The sequence below is a fragment of the Schistocerca piceifrons genome, chromosome 8 (genome assembly GCF_021461385.2).
Source record: "Schistocerca piceifrons isolate TAMUIC-IGC-003096 chromosome 8, iqSchPice1.1, whole genome shotgun sequence".
NCBI classification, from domain to species: Eukaryota; Metazoa; Arthropoda; class Insecta; order Orthoptera; family Acrididae; genus Schistocerca; species Schistocerca piceifrons.
Genome location: NC_060145.1, coordinates 218,208,310 through 218,229,210, shown reverse-complemented (window position 1 = coordinate 218,229,210; position 20,901 = coordinate 218,208,310). Strand labels below are relative to the sequence as shown.

Below are 20,901 nucleotides of genomic sequence, written 5' to 3'. Positions count from 1 at the left end.
GACATGCTTGGAAAACATCAATAACTCTAAAAGCTAGTAGAAGAGGCAGGTTATGGCATAGTTTTACAATGCCCTAAAAGTTGTTTGTGTTCTGCTTTAGCGAACTCGTGAAATGTACAGCATAAACATTAAATTGTTGCAACTTAAAATAAACATTGTTTTTGTCTTTTCTTTTATTTCTTCATAATTGCAGTTTGTACTGTCAGCTGAAATTGCTACTAATTTTTTCTTAAAATCGAATGCTTCCGAGCCAGATGTTTTACACTTTCAACACCAAAGTTCACTAACTCCAGCACTCTCACTACGACGCCTTTGTCTGGATCATAAATCCTAATTCTTAAATGAACCAGTTTGAAGTCCATGTGGCAGGAAGAATCTGTCATCACTGAAGTAAATTTTGCATATTTTAGTACTTCATTATTTGTTCCATAACAAATGGTGCAGTTAAGTTTCTGATAACTGATTTGGTTTTTATCTACAAGCACAAGATGTTCTTGTTGAACAGTGGTTTAATTACATCTGTGGTGTATCCCATAGACTTGAAAGTCCTAGTTGTGCATCACTGCGTGCTAAGCAACTTTGGCTTCTTGCACCGGAAGTTGCTTATCTGTACCTGAAACTGCATTCACTGTTAAGTAGTTATCGATATTTTATCTTGAGTAGTTAACCAAAAGTGCAGCATAATGTTTGTTGGACTCCATGTGAGTTACTGTGTTGGTGCGTCCTGAGTGTCCAGTGCTAAATTTCACACCATAAACTATCACTCAGCATTCTCACCATGTCCTTCTTCTTTTTTTTTTTAAAGGATTCTTGCGGTGTCTGATGGTTTAGTCTATATGTGTTTTTCCATGATTGACACTGGTAATATTAAGACAGAGATTGACACTGGTAATATTAAGATAGAGATTATAAAAGTCACTGCCACAAGCTCTGGAAATGTTAGACCACCATACAAGAGTACAACACACCAAAATTAAAACACATTCATTTGCTTACATAGTCAAAGTACCACCAAGTTTCCAAAAGATTTATATATTATATTGAACTTGAGAGCCAATACAGTTTTTTTGTGCAAATGAAGCATAATTGCAGTGTTCCAAAACTTCTGGAAAACAAAGCATTGCATCAGGACAGGTCACCAGTTCAGAAAGAAAAAAAAAAAAAATCTCACTATGTAAGACAAAAATGTGGGACATTTCGCTGCTCCCAGAGAGAATTTGGGGCACCAGGACTTTTGTTAAAAATCACAAGTGTCGTGGAAAAATGTGAAAAATGAGAAACCTAATTATGGTATATTAATAGAAGTAAGCATAGTGTGGCAACAGGTCTCTCAGGCATTTACCTGTACAGCATTTACACAGACACTTAGTACAGCCTCTTAAAGAGTAATTACTTACTGCTACCCAACACCTTGAGACAGCAAAAGAGGTGAAAGTTTCCTTTTGTGGTTTGAAGTTGTGCTAATCCAAGAACACTTTAATTTATTGCTCGAACAGTACACACATGAAAGACAAGTGCAGTACAATAAACAATGCAGAAGTTGCTGGTGGAGCCTGGCACTCTGGTTTATATATACATTAGCTCCAACAAGGGGCATAACTGGCAGGCTGCGCACGCCACTGCTGTCATATTAAAAGACTGAGAGGCGTCTAGTGGTAGAATGTAGAACAAACTTCATGTGTGAACTAAGAGTGATGCTTACTGCACTCCTCTTCCTTTGTGAAGAAGTGAGCACTGTATTTACTTCTATTTCTTCTGTGGTACATGTAGGTTATTGAGTCATGTGACACACTGCTACTGGTGCTACTGGTGCCGGGGTCCTGCTGTGGTTCCTGACAGCTGAAGGGAGCACCTTCAGCAGAGGAGTCAGTTGCGCAAATGGCAGTGGGGAAGGCAAGGGCACTGGCTGCGGTGTAGGAGATGACTCGGTAGATGGAGGACATGGGGGCAGCGGAGGCGCACCTGATGCGCGGCTACCTATGTGGGCCCATAGCTGGTCGACATATCACAAAGCCCACCTCTCAACCATGCAAACCGCACATAGGTGTTGACCACTGGTGCTCTCGATTACCAGTGGCACCTATTTAGACCGGCGGCCAAACCCACGAGCTCAAACAGCTGTGCCAGGCTGGAAGTATTGCATTGCTGGTGCTGACGGACAGCCTGGCGTTGGCAAAAGCAGATATAGCAAGGTCCGTTGCTGATCACCGTGCAACAACTCAGCTGGTCTCTTATCTCCAACAGGGATAAATCTTAAGAGCTGAGGAACTGTCAAGAGATAATTCCTGTGACACATCCAAAACATGTTTTTTGATCAGAGTCTTAAATGTTCGGACTTGTCGTTCTGCTACCCTATTTGATTGAGGGTGGAAAGGAGGAGCTGTGACATGAACACCACTTCTACAAAAATCTTCAGACTCCTGAGATTGACCTAGGGGCTGTTGTCAGCATCTAACATACACGGAAAATCTTCCATTGCAAAAAATTTTTGAAATTGTTGCCACTGCAGAAGTAGACAGACAACACACCACATATGGAAACGTAGAATAAGCATAAATTACAAGCCAATAGGAATTCAAAAAGGGTTCCACAAAAATATGCATGGTTGCATTCCCGAGGCTGTTGTGGATTTGGCCATGGTGACAAAGAAGAATGGGCAGCCACTTGATGGGTGGCACACTGTGGGCAAATTGCAACAGCTAGCGCTATTTCACCATCAGTGCCTATCCAAAAAACATGTCTGCCTGCTAATGCTTTTGCACGTTGACACACTCCGGTGGTCCACATGAAATAAATGCATAACCTCACACCGAAGGAGTGAAGGGGCTATAACCTGGGGAGCGGTGTCCTCTGTAGCTAACAGCAGCACTCCTTCCTAAACAGAAAAGTGATGGTGTAATGCAAAATAATTTCTCAAAGGATCGGAAACGTGGCCTGGAAGCTTGTCCGGCCAGCCGTGATGCATAAAAGAAACATGACTGAAAACAGGATCCATGACTACTGTGGATGGAATTTTAGTGTGAATAATAGGAAAGCCATCAACAACATTCTGAGCTTCCATGTCTAAATGAAAACAAAGTAATTCCTCTTGTAATTCCTCTTTATCAAACTCTGTATCTGGACCAGTCGGAAAATGCAATAAGTTGTCAGCATTTGCATGTTCCGTTGTATGTCTAAAATGTATTTTATAATTGTATCATGACAGGATAAAAGCTGTAAACAGTGTGTGGCTTTGTCTGGCAAGGACATTGAATGTTTAGAAAGACACACCAGTTGCTTGTGGTCAGTGATCAGGTGAAACTTAGACCCATAAAGAAAAACATGAAATCTTTTTAGAGTGTACATAATTGCCAAAACCTCTTTCTGAGAATAACTCTGTTGTGCTGATTTAAGGATTTAGAGGCATATGCAGTAGGGCGTTTAGAACTGTACACATACTTATAAGCAGAGACAGTGTCAAAGCCAAACTGTGGCTTTAGCTGCCAGAGACTGCAGTCGTGTGTGTGACGTGTGTGTGTGTGTGTGTGTGTGTGTGTGTGTGTGTCCGTCGTCTGTTTTTAACAAAAGCCTTGTTGGTCGAAAGCTTATTCTCTGATGGTCTTCTTGTTGTACCTATCTGCGACTCAGCATCTGCTCTATATGGTGAGTAGCAACTTTCCTTTTCATAATATTGTGACTGAGCATTAGTATATTTTAAAAAATCATTGCAGAGCCATAATTTACTGGTAGGTTTTATTTTGTCCATCAGCAGCGGTGCTGACCATTTACTGAAAGAAAGGGGTTGCATAACATCAAGGGATTGAAGATGATCTAATTCTGGTTTTACTTGATCTTGTCAAGTTACCAGTACCAGACGAGTCCAGAAAAAATGGGAATGGGCAGACTTCCATAATAATATGAACCTGAAATTGTGTTGCACAACCCAGTCCTGCAGAAAATAGACAAGTAAAATTTGGCACAGAGAGCACCTAACTGTTGATATGGAACTTGATCAGAAACCAACATCACCGAAGGATTATTCGGAAAATTTAAAAGCATCCAAACTGGATAGATTTTCAGTGTAAGTGTTGTCCACACCTAGGAATGTTAATAAACAAATCGCAGCCTTGTAAGTCACAGGTACAAAAAACTGTCCAAGAATGGAAATCTGTTGTTTGTTATAACTCACCAGTCTTCATGAAACGAGTCGGAGGGGGTGAATCCAAGTCCACATAAGTCTGAGCATTTATCATGTTGCTACTGCACCCATTCCACCTGCGTTCTCGATTACTTGTTAAACACATGCACATCAGTGTAACTTGCTTTGAGATACTGTCACTATTTACACTCTGTTCACATCCATTTTCATTTCATCCTCACTCAGGATAGGAAAGGAGTTAAATACAGAAGCAATGCGTCCTTTATTACGCCATCTATTACACATTGCCCAGCACTTAGGACACAAGGTCCATTCATCTTAAATGAAGCAGTATGGGCATGAAGGCAGTGGAGTACAGGGATGTAGCTTTTGTGACATGGACTATTGTTGTTGCGAGGCCCATTACCTATACTATGCTGAGACCTCTGCTGGACTGCTGCAATAGCATCTTCGTTCCCTTATGAACTGACTGATGGCTGGAAGGGATGAGATGAACCGATTTCTGAAACTTCAGACCAGGATTCTGTCTGACAGACTGCGGCCTGTGAAACTTCAATGACTGAGCTATGTTAATACTTCTGAAGGGTAGGATTTTTACACTGTAAATCTCACTCTCAAACTTGCCTTTGGAGCAAAACATATGATTGCACCATGAACCATTTTATCTGCATAGGATTCCTTATGAACATTTGTCACAAAATGATGATGACAGCTGAGCCCCTGCCCTGTATGACTTTGGCAGTGGTAAAACTCCACAGGAACAGCAGTAATGTTTGTATGCTTATAGTGATAGATAGAAAGTAACTCGCATATCTGATTGAAAGAAAGACTTGAAGGTTCTTGTAAGGGGACGAGCTGACACAACAACTGATACACGCGAGGTGAATTCCACTACAAAAAAAGGCCTTGCGCAAGTTTATGTCTGTTACACCAAATGCCTGGAAATGTTGCTGTAGGTGTTTTGTAAGCATCCTGGTCTTCTGCTGCATCGTTGTTCACAGGAAACAGCAGCAGACATGTTGTTGGCGTGGCTGCCAGGTGTGTCAGTGTAGTCGTTAAACTGGAAATAGCAACTTTCTGTATATGTTGTTGCTTGTGAAGAGATTTGAGCACTGCCTTCGTGGGAATTAAACTCAAAGGACTAATGACTGAAGTGGAACACCTGGAGTAGAACCCTGTACTCGTCATCAAAAAGTGCTCTTACCCAAGAAAACTTTAATTTATTGCTTGAACAATACACACATGTGAAAGACAAGTACAATAGAAAAAGGAATGCACAAATCACTGGCAAAGGCAAGTGCTCTGGCCTATATATTTATTAGTTCCAACAGCAGGCACAGCCAGCAGGCTGTGCATGCATCTACTGACCTATTAGCAGGCCATTGGCCTGTAGTGGCCAAATGTAGCACAGACTTCACCCATGAAGTATGAAGCTGTGCACACACAAAATTGATAGTTACAGCATAACAATTGTACAAAGCTTTCCTTTTCAGTTCATCATAAATACTCTTATTTGGAATAATTTAAGGATTAATAGTGTAGAAAAATTTGAGCCAGGAAAGGGTGGCCTAAAAATTTCTTTTAAATGTGTGTGATGTATCATCCATCATGAAATATTTGATCTCATTTATTTTCCAAGTCCAAATTTATTCTGATTTGTTTTCCTAATATTTATTTATTAACAAATTTGTAGGGTGCTAAGACTGGAAGTATTACATCTGGCTATCCAATCAGAGCCCAGCCAGTGTCTGCCCAACCTCAGCACAACAGTTCTCATGTTACCAGCAGCAGCTATCAACCAGGAGTGTCAGCATCCCATGTAAGTTGATTTTCTATGAAAATGATTCATAGCAGGAGTGCCATACTCCGAAACTTTCTATTCACTTTACTAAGTTACTTCACATTTTCTCATTTTGTAATAGCTCGTGGGGAAAAAATAGAGGTTGGCATTAGGTAATTCTATACTGTCTTGTTTATTGTCTGGCAGTTACTCTTATAACTCTTGTAATTAAGTATATACAGACAGCTGAATAGTGGTGAAATTTTGTGGGAGCCAATGACTTATCTGTAAGATATAATAAGATATGCCGCTAGTGGAATGCTGACTACAGCAGTCAAAGTTCTTTGTTTTGTTCTGAGTCCTCTGTGCTGAATGAGAAGAGGATCAACTAAGATAGTACATATACAGCTTGCCTGAAATGTGAACCGTCTGTGATGGAACACAATGTTCATTACCAACAGTTTACATTAATTAGCTTAATAACCATCTGGTGTGAAGTAGAAGTTTATTCTAAGGATGAGAAAAAATAGGAATTAAAACTAATTAAATGTGTCCCTTTATTTAATACCTTCGAGGCATTCAGCTTTTCATTGTTGTTAGCTACTAACCACAGCAGAGTGGCTTACACAATATAGACATACTTGTCAAATGATACAACAGTCATAGTAGGTGAAAATTTAGTTGCAAAATTGGAAACACTATAATTGCCACTGAACAGACATTATCCAGAGAAACTACAACCATGCAGAAGGTTATGAAATCTTTACAACTAATTATGAAAGCTTCACAGAGAAGGCTATAAAAGGAGACTAAATAACCAGATGACAAAATATGATAGATAAGAGGGCCCTAATATTACCTGATGATCCAAAAGGATCCAGTATAAGGATGTGAATATCTGTCGGAAAGCAACAGTCACAAGCATACCACCTGTGCGAGAACTAAATGGAAAGAGAGCTGATAGATGTCATTGATGAAATGACTCTCATTTTGCTGTGAATTCAAAACAGGATCAGGGAACAAAAGTTCTTAATGAAAGAAAAATTAAATTGTTTGTTGTTGCTGGGGATCCACTTTAAACTTCCTAGTAGGACACTGTCAGCTGTGAGAGGCTCACAAGGGTGTGGCTGTATTCCTCAGTGATAAATATCATAACATACCTATTGTTCTCACCATAGACACTGTTACAACAATATTATTTACACAAACATAAGTAACAGTAAGCTTCATTTGCCTTTCAGACAGAGACTGTTTTGGCAGTGGGTCTTTTCAAGAATTACTTGAGTGAATTCCTTCAAGCAAACCTCCTTTTTATAGATTTCAGTGCAACTGTTCCCTGAAACTCTGGTCTGTTTGTAACAAAGTTTTCTGAAACCACTTGAATGTTATTTGTTCTTCAGGCAGATGACACACTTTGATTTATTATAAGAATACAGAGGAAGCGGGCTCTTGTAAATGTTCAGGCATAGACCAAGAGCAGAAAAATGTGGAATTTCTGATAGTAAGAGAGGGCACAGGATATATAAATAACAAGCATAAGTAGAGGTTAGAGACAAAGTTCTTGATTTCCATTAATCATGCTACTAATTCAACTGAAGTAAGGGAAGCTGCCAGGAAAATTAATATTAGCCAAGGAAGGTTGTTGATTGCTTCTGCCAAGAAGAAGGAATGAATTCAGAAAAATCTGAAATTATTGCCTGAATAATTTGTGCCTGGTTTATTGGTTAGCAAGATATCCAGTTGTTAAAATCATAGTTTCTGTTGTTCAGGAAAGAATGCTTAGGGTGATTCTTGGAGCACATGAGATCAGCTCTATAATCGGTCTATGAGCTGAGTCTAAAGTTGTTACTTGTATCAAGTGATAGCTTCTACTGGTGCAATTATGGCCACCCCAAAATCACTGATAACCCATATCGTCATTAATAAGAGTCTGCTGAAGCACACCGTGGACAGCAACAGCAGAGCAATTTGAGTTTTAGATCAAGCTGGACCTAATGGGACTGCCGATGGGGTTGTTAGCCATCCAATTCACTGAAGAAGTCCAGAATTACAAGGGGTATATTGGAATAATTTACAGTTCTGTTGTCTTACTAATACTGCTCAAACTACAGGCAAGTCCTCTTGTAGAACAGTGACCTAGTGAACTGATTCCAGAACACCATGCAGACACTAGATGACAGTTGTGAACATTGTGTGTTCTACATCTACATCTACATGATTACTCTGCAATTCACATTTAAGTGCTTGGCAGAGGGTTCATCGAACCACAATCATACTATCTCTCTACCGTTCCACTCCCAAACAGTGCGCGGGAAAAATGAACACCTAAACCTTTCTATTCGAGCTCTGATTTCTCTTATTTTATTTTGATGATCATTCCTACCTATGTACGAGGGCAGTTCAATAAGTAATGCAACACATTTTTTTTCTCGGCCAATTTTGGTTAAAAAAACCGGAAATTTCTTGTGGAATATTTTCAAGCATTCCCGCTTCGTCTCGTATAGTTTCATTGACTTCCGACAGGTGGCAGCGCTGTACGGAGCTGTTAAAATGGCGTCTGTAACGGATGTGCGTTGCGAACAACGGGCAGTGATCGAGTTTCTTTTGGCGGAAAACCAGGGCATCTCAGATATTCATAGGCGCTTGCAGAATGTCTACGGTGATCTGGCAGTGGACAAAAGCTCGGTGAGTCGTTGGGAAAAGCGTGTGTCATCATCGCCACAAGGTCAAGCAAGACTGTCTGATCTTCCGCGTGCGGGCCGGCCGTGCACAGCTGTGACTCCTGCAATGGCGGAGCGTGCGAACACACTCGTTCGAGATGATCGACGGATCACCATCAAACAACTCAGTGCTCAACTTGACATCTCTGTTGGTAGTGCTGTCACAATTGTTCACCAGTTGGGATATTCAAAGGTTTGTTCCCGCTGGGTCCCTCGTTGTCTAACCGAACACCATAAAGAGCAAAGGAGAACCATCTGTGCGGAATTGCTTGCTCGTCATGTGGCTGAGGGTGACAATTTCTTGTCAAAGATTGTTACACGCGATGAAACATGGGTTCATCACTTCGAACCTGAAACAAAACGGCAATCAATGGAGTGGCGCCACACCCACTCCCCTACCAAGAAAAAGTTTAAAGCCATACCCTCAGCCGGTAAAGTCATGGTTACAGTCTTCTGGGACGCTGAAGGGGTTATTCTGTTCGATGTCCTTCCCCATGGTCAAATGATCAACTCTGAAGTGTATTGTGCTACTCTTCAGAAATTGAAGAAACGACTTCAGCGTGTTCGTAGGCACAAAAATCTGAACGAACTTCTCCTTCTTCATGACAACGCAAGACCTCACACAAGTCTTCGCACCCGAGAGGAGCTCACAAAACTTCAGTGGACTGTTCTTCCTCATGCACCCTACAGCCCCGATCTTGCACCGTCGGATTTCCATATGTTTGGTCCAATGAAGGACGCAATCCGTGGGAGGCACTACGCGGATGATGAAGAAGTTATTGATGCAGTACGACGTTGGCTCCGACATCGACCAGTGGAATGGTACCGTGCAGGCATACAGGCCCTCATTTCAAGGTGGCGTAAGGCCGCAGCATTGAATGGAGATTATGTTGAAAAATAGTGCTGTGTAGCTAAAAGATTGGGGAATAACCTGGTGTATTTCAATGCTGAATAAAACAACCCCTGTTTCAGAAAAAAAAATGTGTTGCATTACTTATTGAACTGCCCTCGTAGGTTGGGCTCAACAAAATATTTTCGCATTCGGAAGAGAAAGTTGGTGACTGAAATTTCGTAAATAGATCTCGCCGTGACGAAAAACGTCTTTGCTTTAATGACTTCCACCCCAACTCGCGTATCATATCTGCCACACTCTCTCCCCTATTACGTGATAATACAAAACGAGCTGCCCTTTTTTGCACGCTCTCGATGTCCTCTGTCAGTCCCACCTGGTAAGGATCCCACACCGCGCAGCAATATTCTAACAGAGGACGAACAAGTGTAGTGTAAGCTGTCTCTTTAGTGGACTTGTTGCATCTTCTAAGTGTCCTGCCAATGAAACGCAACCTTTGGCTCACCTTCCCCACAATATTATCTGTGTGGTCTTTCCAACTGAAGTTGTTCGTAATTTTAACACCCAGGTACTTAGTTGAATTGACAGCCTTGAGAATTGTACTATTTATCGAGTAATCGAATTCCAACGGATTTCTTTGGGAACGCATGTGGATCACCTCACACTTTTCGTTATTTAGTGTCAACTGCCACCTGCCACACCATACAGCAATCTTTTCTAAATCGCTTTGCAACTGATACTGGTCTTCGGATGACCTTGCTAGACAGTAAATTACAGCATCATCTGCGAACAACCTAAGAGAACTGCTCAGATTGTCACCCAGTTCATTTATATAGATCAGGAACAGCAGTGGTCCCAGGACGCTTCCCTGGGGAACACCTGATATCACTTCAGTTTTACTCGATGACAGCAATCTTTTTTTGTAGAGAAAGCTATGGACAAGATGGAAGGTGAATATCATGGATAAAGAGGGACTTGCATGGTTTTTGCGGAAGGAAGGAGTCAGAAGTACATATATTCTTAACGGTTTAACTATGCTGTGTGGTAAAGAAACTCCTGTTTACAGGACAGGTCATTGTCATTAGCAGTGCGAAGTTGGCATCACTGGGACTCATTGTTATGCTACACCCACCACATTCATCTTTCTCCAACAGATTTAGCTTCATTTGATAACATGAAGGACATGCTGTAGGATAAAAGATTTGGCAACATCAAAGAATTGCAGGCAGCCATCCGTGAGTGGGTGTGTAGTACCCCCAAACAGTGGTTTTGTGACACAATAATGAAGTTACCCAGGAAGGTGGCAATGGTGCATTGACGTTGGGGAGGGGGGGGGGGGGGGGGGGCACATTGAGAGATCCCTGTACATCGACTCATGTTAATTAATAAATAAGGTGCACAAAAACTGCTATTGTAAAACACTTGTGAATGCCACTCCTATTTTAGATATTTTGACGTAAAGGGAGTACTGTGTTGCAAACCAAATCATTTTTCAGGTGATCTTTCATTGTGTCTTAACTGACTGCTATTGAAATGTGGTATCAGCAGATGAACAGGCTTTAAGTTTACCAAGCAGTTTTTACAAGAACATTTTTACCGTTATTATAATTTTATGTTCCCTGGTCATTGCTTTTATTCTTTTGTTTGAGCTGCATAGATCTGATGCAACCCAGTGTTTGACACCCTTAACATTTTCTGTTAGACTACATGATACGCACATACACGCATATCAGCGAACACAGACTCTGAAGGTCATGCGACGATCTTACTTTGTTCCCCAATATATAGTGGTTTTGAGCACTTTTGACCCATTTCTCATGGACACCGGACTGCTGAAGGCCCTGCACTTAGTTTTTCCATCACTTCCTTGCTCTTCCAATTGGGTGAGTTCCAGCAGGCTTTCTCATAAGTTTCTGTCCTCCTGGCAGTGTGCCCTGCCAGGCTTATTCTGTGCACTTTCACTTTCTGCTTGATGTTCAGTTGTCCTACAGTTCATGGTTCTTTCTATGTCTCCATGTGTTCTCTAAACGGATTGGTCCAAAGATCTTTCTCATGATCAAAGATCAGCTTGTTCTCTTCATATTTGTTGTGGTACTTAACATTTATGTCCCATATAACAACGCTGGTACCACCACTGCATTAGAGGCTTTAAGTTTGGTCTTAACTGACAGATTTTTTGATGATGTTATTTGTTTCACACTGAAGTAAGTTGATTATTTTCTTGTTATAGGTTATTATGCCTGTTGAACAAGGTGACGAACTACTTCAATTATATTCCATATTCCAACTTGTAATGGGGCATTATTAGGTGCTTCTCTGGATACTTCTGCCATTTCAATCTTCTTCAAATTAATCCTTGATCCAGTCATACTGGCATTCTTTGTCAAATCCTCTACAGTTTCTGCCATCTCTTCCTCTGACTCTGCTATGGGTGCAATGTTGTCTGCATATCCCAATAGCTGCATTCTTCCATTTAGCTTCATCCATTTACCTTGTTTTTTCACCTCCTGAATTACTTTCTCCAGGACCAAATTAAAAAAGCAATTACTTAATCTGTGTATACTGTGATATGTTCCTAGCACATCTCCCAGGTTTGTATCAAAGAGAAAATTTGATCCATGGTTGATCTTCCTGCCCGCAAAACCTGCCTGGTCCTCTCCAATAGTTTCTTCAGCAAAAGACGTCAGCTTTTCCAGAATTATTAATGATAGCACTTTGTATGTTACACTTAGTAGAGAAATTCCTCTAATTACTACAAATCCTTTTATTGGTCTTTTTGTGCAGTGATATAATGGTAGCTCACTACCAATCTTTCGGGATCTACTCTTTTCTCGATATTTCACTTACGAGATTATACATCTTTTTCTGAAGTTTCCCACCCCCTGCTTTCAACATCTGTGCCATTATCCTATATTCTCCTGGTGCCTTATTATTCTTCAGTTTCTTAACATCTACATCTTGTTAATTCAATTTCTTCTTCCTTTATGCCTTCTGTGATTCTTCCTTCTGGGGAGACATTCTTCTGCACAGTACAGACTCCAGATACTGGAGAAGTAGTATTGTTTCCATTAGTTTTTTCCAGATGCAGTACACTTCCAAATAATTCTCCCATTAAATGTAATTTTTCATTCAACTAAAACTAATTTCACAAATTTGTTTTATTTCATATCACTACATAGTGTCACCACTACATATTTTAACAGTGCAGCAGACTCTATGGAGAAGTACTATTCATTAGACCTACTGAAAACATTGTCCAAGTTTTCTGCAGTTTCTTTCAACTGCCCAGTGAAAATACATTCCTGCAGATAAAAGCATTGCCAGTTAACAGTCTGAGTGCATTACTGACACTGACCACTTATATATGTAGAAAAATGATTGGGAACATCAAAAAACTTGAGCTTGGAAAGTGTGGCAAGTTGTAGAGCCAGAACAAATCCTATTGATAGCATGTGTTGAAGTGAAATCAAGGAAAAAATTAAGAGAGAGTATGGTTTACAGAGATTTTTTGTATAAAATGGAACACATCAGGTGAAGTGAACAGTGTCAGAATTGTTCTGTTCATTAAGGACTGAGGCAAATGAAATTCTGGTCCCACATGGAGAACAGTCTATCAACTTGAAGCAAAATGCTGAGAGTCCTTGCAACTTTCAGTGCACTTAGCATCAAGAACAGCATTTAAGTGCCGAGAACTCCTTTTTTAAATGCAGGGATATACAATAGTACACTCAGTGGGCAGGAGGTCAGAAATTCGTGACAAATCAGAAACAAATGTTCTGTCAGGAAATGACATATCTGGCAATTGTTAATAGAGCACAGGTGTTGTACAGAAAAGCAAATGATAAAAACTGAGATCAAGAGGCAGTGAAAGGGATTTTTTTTAAAGAGAGAAAACAGTGGTGAACAATCCATTACAAACCTCTACATAGATGGATGGGGAAACCATTTGTAACCAGGCACCAACAGAATGGGCCAATGCAAAATTCTACAAATTTTTTTAATGTATTAGGAAGTTTCAAATTTGTATGCATTCTGCTGCAGAGTGAAAGGTACATTTTAGAATGGTTCAAGGTCAAAGAAGAAGCGAAGCCAACTGCAGAAGTTGTTGGACTCGAAGGCAAGTAGATGAAAGAAGAAAAAGTTCTTGGTTCTGAAACAAAGAGCTGAAGAGAGAGATACTAGAGAAATCACATTTTTAACTAAAATGGAAATTGGGATGAAAACAGGTGGAGTGGGAGGAGTACAGAGTGTAAGAAGGAATGGCGAAATGACTTGTAAGTGAAGTCCAAAGAGTCTTAGGATGTATACTTATCAGACACTGAACATGGCAAGTATGGATGCCAAACATCAGCTTTTACCAAAATATCCCAGCAAGGAGAAAAAGATGCTACGAACTTCATTTCCAACAACCCAGTTGCTTACCTCTGATTCTGTGAAGAGCTCTTGTACACAGAGGCAAAAAAATCAACCCAGATGACCCTTGGTATCTTCAGTGAGTCTGGGGGCAAAGGAAAATTCCAAATCAGTGGAAAGAATCAGTAGTAGTAGTAATTGTTGTTGTTGTTGTTGTTGTTATCTTCAGTCCAAAGATTGGTTTCTTAGAGCTCTCTACACTGGTCTATACAATGCAAACTTCATCTGTGGCTAACTATTGCAACCTTCATCCATTTTAACCTGCTTACTGTATTGCTACCTAGGTTTCACTGTGCAGTTTTTACACCCCCCCCCCCCCCCATTCACTCCATTGCCAAAATGACGATTCTGCGATGCCCCAGGATGTGTCCTATCATCCTGACCCTTTCTTATACTGCCACAAATTTACTTTTTCTGCAATTTGATTAAGTACCTCCTCATTACTTACTCATCTGCCCACATAATCTTCAGCACTCCTCTGTAGCAGCACATTTCAAAAGCTCCTATTCTATTCTTGTCTGAGCTGCGTATGGTCCATGTTTCACTTCCAGCCAAGGTTACTCTCCAGACATATACCTTCAGAAAAGACTTCCTAACAGTTAAATTTCTCTCCTTCAAAAGTGTTTTACTGGCCAATGACAGTCTACATTTTATATCCTCTCTACTTCAGCCTTCATCAGCTATTTTACTGCCCAAATGGCAATACTCATCCACTACTTTTAGTATCTCGTTTCCTATTATAATTCCCTCAGTATCACCTGATTTACTTCAGCTACATTTAATTACCTTTCTTTTGTTTATGTCCATCTTATAACCTTTTGTCAAGACACTACGCATTCCATTTAACTGCTCTTGCAAATCCTTTGTTGTGTCTGGCAGAATTACAATAGACCCCCCCCCCCCCCCCCCCCCTTGTGGGTCCAGGGGTAAGAATAGGCCTGAGGTATTGCTGCCTGTCATAAGAGGTGACTAAAAGGAGTCTCACACGTTTCGGCCTTTATGTGATGGTCCCCTGTAGGGTTTGACCTCCAATTTTAAAAATTTTCCCAAAGAGCAAAACAATTGGGGAGGGGCGCCTTACATGGTGCATCATGTTCATCGTGCTTTGAGGTCTTTAGTCCACTTTCTTGTTGTCGCATTGCAGTCCTGCCCATTCTCCATCTCTTGGGCAAGGACACCTTCCTGGGTGCGTTTTCCACCATGCACTACGCAGTGTCACTTTCTGTGCTGACGATGACCATGGACTTCTTTGTACCTCATATCTGGCACAGTAGCCAGTCCTTTGTGGTGGGGCCACCATGTAATCTGTTGGTTGTAGTCCCCTAACAACACAGGGATCGCTCTGCTGATGCCTGCGCCGTTAACTCCCCACATATGCCAAGGAGTAGATGTCCGTCACCCTGGGGCATTGGGATTCCCGGCAATGGCCATCCTGCCAGGTGGCCTTTGCTGCAGCTAGGTGGCACCCGTGGGGACAGCCCGTGGTTGGAGTGGGTGGCATTAGGATGGATGACATGCCATGAAGCATAGTACATCATTTCTTGCTGGTGGTCCGCCACCAGCAGTCTCTAAGCGGGCAAAGTCTAACTTTAATGCTAAGAAATATGACCCCAAGTTGTTCCCCTCCCTGGCCACACCATGGGAGAAACACCAGGCTAAGGATGGCAGTGAAGCATTTCGAGGACAAGTTTGGGGAGGAGGAGGACTTGTCCAAAATGTGCTCTGGGTCAGTTTTGATAAAAACAGCATCCTCTGCTCAGTCACAGGCATTACTCACTTGTGACAAGTTGGGGGATGTTTCTGTTACCATCACGCCTCATAAGAGCTTAAATATGGTCCAGGGTATTATATTCCACAGGGACCTTCTTTTGCAGTCTGACGACAAGCTGCTCGTCAATTTAGAGCAGCAATGTGTTCATTTCGTCTGGTGCATCCATCGGTGTCCGAGGGATAACCAGGTTGCCACCGGTGCCTTCATCTTGACCTTTGAGGTGACACATTAGCAGAGAGGGTCAAGGTGATTGTCTACTGCTGTGACGTCAAAACATAGATCCCTCCCCCAATGAGGGTGTTTTAAGTGCTGGAAGTTCAGCCACATGTCTTCCTGCTGTACTTCCAGTCTCACCTGTCGAGATTGTGGATGTCCATTGCATCCCAATACTGCATGCGCCCCGCCTCCCATCTGTGTCAACTGCGGAGAGCATCATTCAACTTGCTCACCAGACTGCAGGATTTTACAGAATCACGGAATATAAGACTCTAGACTGACTGACCTACACTGAGGCTAAGAGAAAATTTGAGCACCTGCATCTTGTGGCTATGACCACCTCATACGCCGCTACAAGAACAGTTCTCACCCTATCAGTTCCTCGAATTCCTGTTGCCTCTCATAACTGGGAGACTACATCTGCCCTCTTGATGGCGAGGGGAACTTCCGTCCCTGTTGCTCCCGTACCACCTACTTTGGGAGGAACACCTCCCCCCCCGCCCCCCAACCATTGGGGATTTCAGTCCCCACTTCTGAGCCAGAGAAGGGTAAGGCTTCTTCGGCTCCTCTCGCCAGGAAGGGGTTCCTTGGGTCACTCCCTTCCCAGTTTTCTGACACCCGCCAGTGGCTGAAGAGCCCATAAGCAGCTGGTCGTAGGGGTTCATGCTCATCATCAGTCCTGGTGACTGATTCAATGAAGTCCTACCACCCAGGGAAACTCAAAGAACAGCGCAAGAAATCGAAAAAGAAGACCCCTCAGAACAAGGAACTTGCGGTGGCAGCAACTGTTAAGCTTTACACCTGGCTATCTGCATTGCCCTCCAGGAAACCTGGTTCCCAGAAATGTGGGCTCCTACCCTCCGTGACTATAAGGGATATTAAAGGAACCGTAGCGACTATAATCGAGTGTCAGGTGGTGTTTGCATTTATGCCCTAAACTCAGTCTGTAGTGAAATTGTGCCCCGTCAAATCCATCTTGAAGCTGTGGCTGTCAGAATATGGACAAAATACAAAATAACTGTCTGCAATGTATATCTTCCTCCACATGGTGCAGTACCCCTGAATGTATTTGCTGCACTGATTGGGCAACTCCCCAAACCTTTCCTACTTTTGGAAAATTTTAACGCCAATAACCCCTTGTGGAGTGTGTCACGAACCGGCTCTACTGTGCAGGAAAAGTTAACTCCATAAGGACACCGTTACGGTGTGGCTAATGGCTGTAAAGTAATTTAGTAGAGCTGGCCATGATGTCTCCTTTGTTGATGCTGCTGTGTCTGCATTGTCCTTGTGGCTTCTTGTTGTCTAGGCGATGATTCCTTGGCTGCTTTGGGTCCAAGAAAAGGTGCGGGTTTTTTAATTATTACTGGACTATCGAAAAATGACGCAGTATTCCACAGTTTCTTTGTATCAAACACATTTATTGCAAGAACTATATGCACAACTACACTCAACCGCGGCCAACACACAAGTGGCCGAAAACCCGAAGTAGACCAAAGATCACGGTCATAAGCTACAAAGAACATAAAATTCCAATATCGGTTATTGATCGCAACACCTAACTTAGTATTATCTTAAGCAAAAGCTTTTATAACACGACTTTAGTGAATAATAAAATAAAGTGACGTCTATTAGTGTATCATAAAATAAAATGACGTCTATTCGTCAGTTCCATTACAATAGCCCCCCAAGAATTTTGTAAGTATGAAAATGCGAACAAAATTCTGACAACAGAATAATGGAACTGCCAAGAATATGTTTTTAAATACATTAAAATTTTTAATAGGACTGTTTCCTTTGAGTTATGCTAACACTGAAATTGTTATACTTAGTAAAGGAAAACATACAATTTTTTTAACCTTAGAGTAAATGAAATACGAAAGAAGATTCACAATTTTCACTTAGAAGAGTCCATAATGTTTTAGTACTTCACATGAAACCATTGAAAGACTGTAACTTTTAACTGCAGGCTTGTTTTATTTTCTTTAAGTGCCCACTTTTCACACTACTCACAGTCTGTCCCACATTGACCATTTGCACATAGGTGACATCCGTTAAAAGGTCTGATTCCTGCTTGTCCTGCAGTACGTCTGTTTTCAAAGCTTAGCTGTTTGTATTGCTTTGTTGTCTATAATGCCATGTTATCTAAAAATCACACACAGAGATTACCTTTTGGTTACATAATGTTTATATGTAAGTACATGGTTAGGATACATAGATAACCTTCTGGTAATGTTTATCTAGTGGGAGAAGTTTACAGTATCTGTCTGAGTAATATTACACAGATATGAACTGGTCAAAAAAGATTCTTTAAATACTAATAAATTCTATAAACATGTAATACAAATGCACTAACATATTGGGTGTAAAATATCTTATCACAGAGACATTACTCCAAGGATAAAAAAATTCAATTGTTTGTTACGAGGGTTCATATTTACAGTAGAAGTGCAAAGGTAGAATAATGGATGAAAGTTTTGGAATGGTATGTATATATCAAAATTAAAAAATGTTACTGCCTTTGCATTTGCAGTGGTTGAGAGAGAAATATACAGTAATTCATGTGGTTTACTGAAAATGATTATCTCCTTGTAGAGTTGGACATTTCAAGCACTTAAGTGTGTAGTAATTAGGACTCTGCCTTTAAGAGTAACAAATTTAAAAAAACTTAATTGTTGCAAGACAGATTTAGTGCAGATTAGTGGCTTGCATTTTAAATGACATCTCAACAAGTGTGGTGTGAGAGTTACACCAACTAAAAGTACACAAATTATTAAACTTCAATCAAATTGCATAAACATACAGAAATATCAAAAACTAACATGGCTAGCATATTACACAGAAAATTCATTGCAAACACTTCATACAGTGAATACATATTAGACAAATAATAAACATTTTCAAGGGCACAAAACTGTGTCAAATTCAGACAATTTTTTTATATACAAAATTTCTAGTGAAAAACTTTTGTTTGCGTCACCTTTTAACTTTCTCAGACTAGTCTTATCCCTTTTTGACACAACTACCAGTGGGTTATTATAAGCACTGATACTCCTTTCAATAATGCCACACACTTCCATCTTATGTAATTCTTTCTCAACTGCTGTACGTTTTGCTATGGGCACACCATATGGTTTTATGAAAAATGGGTCATGTGGTCTTACTAGCAAAGTACATTCGTAACCCCTAACTTTCCCTTGAATATTGCTAAAGACATCACTGTATTCCCATAACAAAGACTCTAGTTCCTGTTTTTGCTCATCATTTAGACCGCTAGCTTCTGAAATCTTAGTGTTTACCAGAGTGTTGAAATCTACTTCACTTAAATCTAGCTCCGTTATGTGGTTGTCAACATATCTTTTCTCCTTTACAAGATTTATAGTGTTAAACTTATCATTACACAAAACTGTATTTGATCTGACAAATTTGGTGGAGATACACCCCCCATTTGGTGTTGTTATGATAAGTTTTTGTCCTCCCCAGTCAAATCTTGCATCTACACTCCGAATCCATGACATCCCGAGAATACAGTCCTCACCGAGGCCTGGTATAATTAGGCATCCATGTGTAAATGTGACTCCCTCAATTGTAAAAGATAACAAAGTTTGTCTTTTCACAGTTTTACTATGTTTTCCTGTAGCCTCTCTTATTTTCACCCCAATGACTGGCATTTCAATGTAATCTTTCTCGCACTTCAGCTTTTTGCTTAGAATTTCAGATATTCCTGACACCTGACTCCCTGTGTCTATAAGGCACTTGCCTTCCCAGGTACCAACTTTTGCTCTAATGAACGGACTACCTATGTCACCACCTTTTTCAGGCTGAACATATTCATACAATAAATCATTTTGAATTTCACTAAAACAATGACTTTCTGACTTACAAGTACCTATATTACTGTCACCTTTATTATCTACAGTCATTACATTAACACACACATCATTAGCACTGTCACTTGCATTTATAATTTCCTCAATCCAAATATTTTCACCCATATGACATTGTTCACCACTAAGGTATTTATCCTTCAGTTGCTCAACAATAATATGTTTAGTGTTTTTCCACCAATCAGGATATAAAATTTGAGATATATTAAGAATCATTTTTCTAAAATTGCTATCATTTTTAATTGCATCACTATTTAGCCACATATTATAAAGAAATAATTCACCTTTGTTCATTGCAAATGGTAGCCTACTTGCACAGTCAGTTTCACTGTTCAGGGAATCTTTAGCAACTGCCCAGGTTCTTTCATAAGATGTTGGATTACAGAGCCTATTGGTTGTGACACTGGCATTAACACCACTTAAACTGTTAATAACACTTTTGGGTACATCTACAACATGCATATCAGTATCTCCCACAACACCTAATGCCTCCATTTCCTCTTTCAAGCAAACAAAATATTTTTCACCATCATCATGTATCATTAAATCTTCATTTCCCCACATACTACAATCATCAACCTCTCTCTCCCGAAAACTTAAAACGTTGCTTTCACACCCAGGTGTTTTTAATTCTTTGCCCGTTAAATCAGTGTCGACAATTTGCTCACTTGGTTCCCTCATCAGTGCATCAATTCCTAGATTATTTAAATCGTTAATCTGCAGGTCCTCTGACAAACTACAAGCTTCTGCCCATTCATAAAATTCAACTAAGTTAAATATCTTCTCTGGCTCTTTATTACAATCAGTGTGTTCATTCTTAACAGGTACTGTGTTTAGAGGGTAGTACACATTCATAAGATAACTACTCATTACTTGAGACGTATCTCTTGGTGCACTGTAGTCACTGTTATTGGTCCATCTATTATCTATGCTTTTCGCCCCTACCTTGTGGACCGACAATGGAGCGTACATTAGTTTTTTGCTTCAGGACTTCCCATAGCATTTTGACCCCTGGTGTCACTATGTTCACGCCAATTCCTGTTTTCAGAATCCCTGTAATTATTTCTGTTCCAATTGTTCCCAGATTGTCCTCTCGAATGGAAATTATAGTTTTCCCTTGAATGGAAAT

The 20,901-nt window shown here is 40.6% G+C and overlaps 1 protein-coding gene across 1 annotated transcript in view; it reads left to right on the top strand.

The window, feature by feature from the left end:
* LOC124711765 (G protein pathway suppressor 2) overlaps window positions 1-20,901 on the top strand; it is a 123,312-nt gene that overhangs the window by 92,651 nt on the left and 9,760 nt on the right. The window contains exon 8 of the mRNA XM_047241979.1: window positions 5,832-5,957. Within this exon, the coding sequence (XP_047097935.1) occupies window positions 5,832-5,957 (126 nt within the window). The remainder of the gene's footprint in view (window positions 1-5,831; window positions 5,958-20,901) is intronic.